Raw genomic sequence first — 8,019 nt, forward strand, 5'->3', positions numbered from 1 at the left:
ATAAAGATTAACCTGCTCTAAATATGGCCTGCAAATGTTCTTTTAATATTCCAAGTGGGTGTTTCTCTCCTCGTGATTGTCACTTTTTTCTCAAGTCTGAAGGTTTTTTCTTCAGAAATGTCATTATCTTCCCTGGTTTCCTTGAAGGAATCTGCTGGAAAGTTCAGAACAAATTTTCTGATGAGCAAGATGCTAATTGGAGAGGGTGGAGTACCTGAATCTTTTCAGATTACCTTTCTTCAGAAGGTGAAGCTCTCATTAAAATAAGATATTGGAAAGAAAAGGGAAAAACAAAACTGGTTTTGAACAACCCAACGAAAAATCCTTCAACTTTTTTAGCTACCTAGAATTAACTACTTACTCTCTTTATTTAGTCATTACCTGTATTTAATCTAGAATTAAAGATAGCACAAGCATGGGTTCTTGATCTCTCCTTTAAAAGAGCAAGCAGGAAAGTCCTGCAAAAAGTGACAAATCTTGGCATGACGCTTTGACATAGCATAATGAAAAAGGGAGATAATCTGCATCTGCTGACATACGGCATCAGCGTGTACTCTATTTATGGAGCACCCTGAGTCACAAGTGAGTTCAGTGTTCACATCTAATGAACATTTCCCTACAAGTTCTCTAACTGTGTAGGTAGAACAAGATTAAATTTGAATTTTTGACTTCTTTTAAACAGTCTTGATTCATAGAATAGAATCGTAGAATCGTCAAGGTTGGAAAAGACCCTTAAGATCATCGAGTCCAACCGTCAACCTATCACTGCCAAGTCCATCTATACCATGTCTTCAAGCACCACATCTATCCGTTCTTTAAATACCTCCAGGGATGGAGACTCACCACTTCCCTGGGCAGCCTGTTCCAGTGCCTGACCACCCTTTTGGTGAAGAAGTTTTTCATAATATCCAACCTAAACCTCCCCTGGCGCAGCTGGAGGCCTTTTCCTCTCGTCCTATCACTTGTTACTTGGGAGAAGAGACCAACCCCCACCTCGCTACAACCTCCTTTCAGGTAGTTGTAGAGAGCAATTAGGGTCTCTCCTCAGCCTCCTCTTCTCCAGGCTAAACAACCCCAGTTCCCTCAGCCGCTCCTCATAAGACTTGTGCTCTAGGCCCTTCACCAGCTTCGTTGCCCTCCTCTGGACACGCTCCAGCACCTTGATGTCCTTAAATTCTTTTACAAGTTTCTTTTTACAAGATTCTTTTACAAGTTTCCCAGAAAAGGTAGAACATTATAGTCACCAAAATGTAACAGATGCATTTAAATAGGCAGCAGAGACAACTTTAAATTACATACATTTTTAATACAATTTTGTAATGAATGCTGTAAAAGGATTAAAATGGGAGGGCAAGGATATGTTTTTTAAGGTTGTTTGTTCCATAAATTGCAGTCATCCCCTAAACAGTTGTTATTCTTTCTTCTTGTAGAGCTGTCAAAGAGAGCAGAAGGAAAACGTAATAGTAAAAGCAAACTTTTTTTTTTTTTTTTTTTTTTTTTTAAAAATCAGTTATACAAATTCCTGAAGCTGTAACTTTAAAAAGTACTAGCTTCCCAGTTGTCTAAATCTGGTTGAGTGCAGTTGGTTTTACCAGAGGAAGCTGGGCCTGGCAGCCCGAAGCCCTGGTGCCGTGTCCCCCCTCTACTAACAATTTACTATAACCTTGCCAGCGCCACCCATCTCCGCGCCTTGATTCCCCCGTGCTCCTTGGTAAGCCACCGGGTAGAGCCTGGAGAAAAAGCATCGTGTAACAAGTGTAACATTTTGTGCCGTGTTTGGCGTGCGATCAAGATGCTTTTGGGAGCAAACAGTGCAAACGTAACGAATAGGGGGAAGGAGGATGCCATTGTAAACCCTCCTCCCCATGCTTCTCTTCTCCAGGGCAGCCGTGAGCCTTCTCAGTCCGGCGGGAATGGGGTCCGAGTCTCAGATTTCTCCGGATTTTTAGAAATAATATTAAAATACGATGTTTAGTTACGATGTTATCCTTCCTGCAGAATATGCTTTTCCCACGGGCGCTGGTTTGCTCGGTGCGTAGAAGGGCGGTCGCTGGCCCTGGAGACACAATTCCCGTCAATATTAGCGGTACAGGAGCCGTCTCACAGGCTCCTTCGCGTAGCTTTCAGTTTCAGGGAAACAAGCGAAATCGCCCCTTGAGCATCGTGCTTACAAATTTTAAAAAGCCAGTTGCATTTTTAAACGTTTTCAGTGCCTGGTAGGGAATACTTTAATAGGCGAGCGGACCACGGTTGTCCCATTTTCAAAATGGTACCAGCAGCTCACACGTACGAATTTTATGGGGGCCTCTCTAGGTCTGTCCCTAGGGTGGCCCAGCCCTTACCAGACTGCTGTGTCTGCGTGGCTTGGGTCGAGGAGGAGGTGTGGGCTCTCGATAAGCAAATAAATTTGCCCTTTGGGATGAGCTCTTCCTCTGTGGATTGCAAACAAGGTGCTTATCTCTGGCTGTTCCGGGCTTTTTTAAAACTTCACCAGGCCTATACATCCAGAAATAGTAGCAATTTTCAGGTGAGCAGCTATTTTTTTTTTTTTTAATTTTTAAATTTAGGCTCCAGTCCCGGCACCCAAGCGCAGCCCCGGGAGGCCGCGGCGCCCGCCCCGCCGTGACCCGCTCCGCGCCGCTCCGCCTCCGGGGCCGCCGGCGGGACCAATCTGGCGCTGCCTGGGCGGGGCGCCGGCGGGGGAGCGCTTCCGGGTTGGGGAGGGAGGGGCGCCGTCATGTGACAGAGGCTTAAAGGGGAAGCGGCGGCGGCGGCGGGACCCTGCGCCGGGGGTAGCGGCAGCGCAGGACGCGCCGGCCGCGCGGACAGGTAGGGCGGGGCGGGCAGCGCGTGCACCCCCCCCAGCCCCCCCCGTGGGACGGTGGTCTCGTCCCAGCCGCTCTCCCCGGGGCGGCCTCTACCATGGCAGCGGGGCGGGGGGGGGGGGGGGGTAGGGAGGCGGCCGGGCCTCAGGGAGGGAGCGCGGCGGGGGTCGCTCCCGCCGCGCCGCGGGTGACCGGGCGCCCTCTCGTCTCGCAGGCCCGCGGAGGTGGCGGCGGCGGCGGCGGCAGGCCCCAGCCATGGCCGACGTGAGTGCGGCTCCGCGGGGCGGCGGGGTGGCGGCTGGGGCGCGGGTGGCGGCTCGGCCGCAGGCCTGGGAGGGGCGCTGGGGCGGGGGCCGAGCGTCGGGGCGGGCACGCCCGGGGCGGCGGCGGCGGTGGCGGTGGGTGGGGGGGCTCGGGGCCCGGTGGGAAGGGAGAGGCGCTGCGGGGGAGCGGGGCGCTCCCCCCGCCCGGTTTGTGTGGAAATAAGTAACGTCGCGCCCGTCTCTGCCCCCAGGACCTGAAGAGGTTTCTCTACAAGAAGCTGCCGAGGTAACGGGCGGGGGCGGCGGGCCCGGCCCTGCGGCGGGGGGGCGCCGGCGGCGGGCGCTGGGCGCTGCCCCCGCCCCGCCGGAGCGGAGCCCGCAGCTGCCGGGGCCGGGGCGGCGGAGGGGGTCGCTCTCCGGTTAGCGAGGCGGCTGTCCCGACCCTGCCGGCCGCCAGGGAGGCGGCTGCTGCTGCTCCCGTGAGCTGGCAGCACCTGAGGGGGAGGCGGCTTCACCGCCCGCTCCCGCCTTCGGCGTGCTCGCCGTGAGGGGTGGGAAACGCGTCCCTGGTGGCTCGGTGGCCTAACCCTGCCGCGCCCCCGCGTCCGTCCCTGCCGGTTGCAGGCAGCGTTGAAGGGCTGCGCTCCGCCACGGGGCGCACGGGCAGCGAAGCTGGCCCTGGTTAAGCGAGGACGACGCGCAGAGGCTCTTGCTTGCCTAACGGGACGTGGCTAGTAGTGTCCGTCCTCTGTCCAAAGCTGCAAGTTCCGTCCCGTTGTCAGTATTTTTATTTTATATCTTTACTGCTCCAAGCGACCACCAGTACTAAACAGAACGAGTCCCTTTCAGTGAAATATTAAATCAGCGAAGGCATAAATTTTTTTCCATATTTTCCCCTTCCTTGCACCTTTGTTCAGGAAAAAAGGTCTTTGATACTAATTGGTCTGCTTCTGAAACGGTGCCTCCTCTTCTTTTTTTGCAGCGTTGAAGGTCTTCATGCTATCGTAGTCTCAGACAGAGACGGTGTGCCTGTTATCAAAGGTAACTTCAGCTTCTCGCCGTGCCCTGCAGCCGAAATCCTGATTGAACAGCAGGGGGTGGAAAAGTACAGGAGAATCTTCTCTGGTTATGCCCAATACCTGAATATCCAAAATTGAAGAGCTAAATTAGACTTCAAGTTCAGTAGTTGGTTATGTACCACTTTAAATTTAGCCTTTTGTTCGTGTATATGCAATGTCCTCAGTAATCGTAGGCCACAGGAATTTTCCTCAGTGAATAGGGTTGGAGTGGTGTAAAGTGCTTGTATCTTCAAGTCACTCGCAGGCTGGTACAAAGTACTAGCAGGAGCTTATCGGTATTTTGTTGACTTGGCTGCTCTGTGCTCAGAAGCAATTGCATTCCACTTTTACACGTTATTTAATTGTTTGCTTTTTGGTACTGTAATTCTTATCATATCTCTGCAGCGATAAGATGTTTTTATGTTGTGGGTAAACTAGTTTAAGAGTACTGAAGAGTACTGATTCTACTACTGCGGATTTTTTTTTTTTTTTTTAATGTTCCAAAGTATTTAAGCACCTAGCAGAACTTGCACATCTTCACCTGTTTTCATTGAAGTGACTCTGTGCCAGTAATCTGTTCAAAGGCTGGAATCGGTGCAAACGGAGAGGGACACAGAACCAAAGTGGCGTCAGCACAGGCTGTGCATCGTAGAGGAAAAGGCTGTTTCTTAGGCGTGCTAGGGAGGACGCTGGCATAACGAGCATTGATCGTGTACAGAATATTAAATGATGTACTGCTCATGGAGATTGTCCTGTGCTTATTGCGGCAGCGTGTAGGATGTGTTATGTGTTCCCCAACACCAGATTTGCTTTTGGCAGAGCACTAAACTGGATAAGGAGTTGTGATGCAGTCAAGAGATGTCATGTAAAAATAAGAATTGTCTTGTTTTGTTCCAGTTGCCAATGATAATGCTCCAGAACATGCACTGCGACCTGGCTTTCTGTCCACCTTTGCCCTTGCCACAGATCAGGGCAGTAAACTAGGACTTTCTAAAAACAAAAGTATCATCTGCTATTACAATACGTACCAGGTGAGTAACCTCCGTGTGGCCTGTTCTCGGGACCAGGCTGTTCCTCAGCAAGGGAGAGGTGGTTTAAACTCCGCTAGATTTCCACCTGGCTGCTATTGAAGTATTTGTGTGTTATTTCTCACACCGCTTAAATGGCTAAGCTAAACTTTCGCACTATTCCTTAAGCTTCTCTTATATTTCTCAAACCTGAGATTTACTGGTTGAAAATGGTGAATTTTTTCTGAACAGTTGGTCATCAGGAATTTGCAGCAGGCGCTGCTCATGTGGCCTTCAGAATCTGTTACAAAGGGTTTATGTTCTCGTTTATGAACACTATTTGTTTATAATTAGCGACACCTAAAGTTAAATAGGCACATGCAGCCTACTTCATAGCTGATCTTGCTGCTGGTACGACTTTGAGGGAAGAAAGCTTTGAAATACCACTCTCATTTTTTAGAATTTGGTTATTTGTGCCCTGAAATCCGTCATCTACTAAGTTTCTGCTCCTTCTCAAGTTCTAGTGGTCTTGAGAGCTTTTTATGATGACTGCAGTAAACTGGCCAACTGTTCAGCCTACAGTATCTAGCTTTGTTTGGAAAAATAAATGGGTGAATGAGTTCGTTCACACACATTGAGTACATTGCTTTGATTCTCTTGATGCCAGTAGCTCATTGTTGCGCTCAAGGTTCCAGTTCCCCATTAATGGAAGAGGAGAGAGATACTGCTATACACGGAATAGTATTTGAAAACGCTGAACCTGCCTGCGCTCTTGTTAGCCGCAGAGAGTGCGCTCTGCGGCGTTTGCAGCTGAGTTAGATTTCAGGCGGCTAACACTGTGGAACATGGGAGGGAGGGAAAGGCCAGGCTTTTCACGTGCGGCTTCCTGTACTGTGGTGTGAGTTCTGTTGGTGTTTTTAATGGCAAATCTTAAGAAATAGACACTCTGCAAAGTCAGCTCTGTGGCTCTTGCTCCTGCTTGTCCTTTAAACCGAGGAGGCTGCTTGTTTCAGGAAGAAGTTGTGTGGCAGAGCCCTGACATCCAGCCTGTGCTAGCTGCTGGCTGAACCCTGTGCTCTCTCCTTGCAGGTGGTGCAGTTCAATCGCTTACCTTTGGTAGTAAGCTTCATTGCTAGCAGCAACGCCAATACCGGTATGTCCTCACGTGTATTTTAAATGTTGCAGTATTTTAAGGCCGGGGTGTTTAAATAACTGAAAATAAATTACCGGAGTTTATTTCAAGGTATATTAACTTTGCTCCTGCTATGAATTTTGTCAGCATATTGTGAAGGGGAGAAGGGAAAGGTGTGAGTAAAAATTCATAGAGTTTAGGTGACTTGCTGAAGTTGTTACTCTGTTAGAAGCATATTTCTCCTGTGATCAACCTTACCCTTGCTCTGTGAGCGTTCACCGCACCGGCAATGATTGTACCGTGCAAACCAGTTGTTCAGTCTCTTGCCGTCTGTTCCAAGCTACGTTCCACGGTAACACGTGCGGCTTCGTCTTTGCCGTTCTGCGGGGAGGGGAAACCCTTCAGCGAGGCACCTGGCCTTCCTCATGCGGGCGCTGGCTGATGAGATTGCCAGCAAAAGGGATTTAATTCTTGCACGGCTGCTTGGGCCTCGGCAGCTGTGGGAAGCAGCGAGGCGACAGCGGAGGCAAGAGCTGCGCTGCAGGGGGTGTGCCCCCCTTGGCGCCGGGGGCTGCAGGCTCCCTGCCTGGGGGTGCTGCCCGCTACGCCCGGGGAGGGCGAGCAGCTCAAGTGAAACGTTTCGGGTTTTGGAAAAGACTGGCTGTGACCTGGGAGGGGAGGGAACTGCGGGGACTGGAGAGAGGCTTCTCGGTGAGGTCGTTTGATGGGATGTTCTGTCTCTTCTCTCTTTCCAGGGCTGATTGTAAGTTTAGAGAAGGAGCTCACGCCCCTGTTTGAAGAACTGAGGCAGGTTGTGGAAGTTTCTTAACCTGATGGTGTAGCCGGAGTGCAGCATCCCTCTGCAGCCCAGTGGACAGAAAGATTCAATAATCCTCAGTCAAATAACACGTCTCCGAAGAAATACCGCAGCTCCTTAGTATACTAAGTAAGAGTAAATTGTACATAGTACTGAATCTGAAATGATCTACTAGTGTGTTGTAGACGGGTGTTACTTTAGGCCATGCTTCTTGTATTGTGCAGTACTGGAGAGACCACCGGAATAGCTCCCATGGAGTTTAGCTCAGCCAGCTGAGCCAGAGCGGCGTGATGCCGTCGGCTCAAACGAGCAACCCGCAGATCTCTTGCTTTACAGGGAACCGGGCACGCGGTGGGGTTTACCCTCCGGCCAGCTACCGCGGCGTGTCGGAAAGCAGATCGGTTGTGTAGTGTTATCAAAGATGTGGTTGAAAGAGTGTTGTGAGAGCAAGTTTACTAGCAGTGATGTGTCAGTACAATCAGTAAACATCCCAGCTTTCTTACGTGGGTGATACTTCGGCAAGGGAACGCTACTAATCTGGATGCTAGCTGCGTCCCGCTTCCCCTAAGAGGAAAGCGATTTCTATGAAAGCTGTTGCTTTAGGGGTTTTCCTGATGCCCAGATAAAAGCACCCGAGCAATGTCTCACTTCTCCATGGGTTTTTTGTGTAATATGGTTGTGAAGATCTCATGTCTCATAGTCTTTGTGTGGGTTCATCACTGGTGACACTCTCAGCTCATTTACCCTTAGGTTTTCCTAAGTAAATAAATATAAATAAAATACAGTATTTTTAAATGACAGAGCCTGGTCCGCTCTTCTGTTACACCATGGTAATCTACAGCACGTTGGCTTTTCTGTGGAGAGAACAGGTCTCTTTAACCATTTGTAAATGTACAAAATCCAGCGAGTTTACAGGC

At 50.1% G+C, this 8,019-nt stretch overlaps 1 protein-coding gene across 1 annotated transcript; it reads left to right on the forward strand.

Moving 5' to 3' along the window:
- Positions 1 to 2,731: 2,731 nt before the first annotated feature.
- LAMTOR3 (late endosomal/lysosomal adaptor, MAPK and MTOR activator 3) lies at positions 2,732 to 7,902 on the forward strand. Its single transcript, XM_082316270.1, has 7 exons — positions 2,732 to 2,829; positions 3,040 to 3,089; positions 3,340 to 3,374; positions 4,071 to 4,129; positions 5,044 to 5,177; positions 6,243 to 6,306; positions 7,041 to 7,902. Exons 2-7 carry the CDS (start codon positions 3,081 to 3,083, stop codon positions 7,112 to 7,114), a joined length of 375 nt encoding a protein of 124 aa, XP_082172396.1. The 5' UTR covers positions 2,732 to 2,829; positions 3,040 to 3,080; the 3' UTR covers positions 7,115 to 7,902.
- The last annotated feature ends 117 nt before the right edge of the window (positions 7,903 to 8,019 follow it).

This window comes from Platalea leucorodia (assembly GCF_965183815.1).
Source record: "Platalea leucorodia genome assembly, chromosome: 6".
In the NCBI taxonomy this organism is placed as follows: Eukaryota; Metazoa; Chordata; class Aves; order Pelecaniformes; family Threskiornithidae; genus Platalea; species Platalea leucorodia.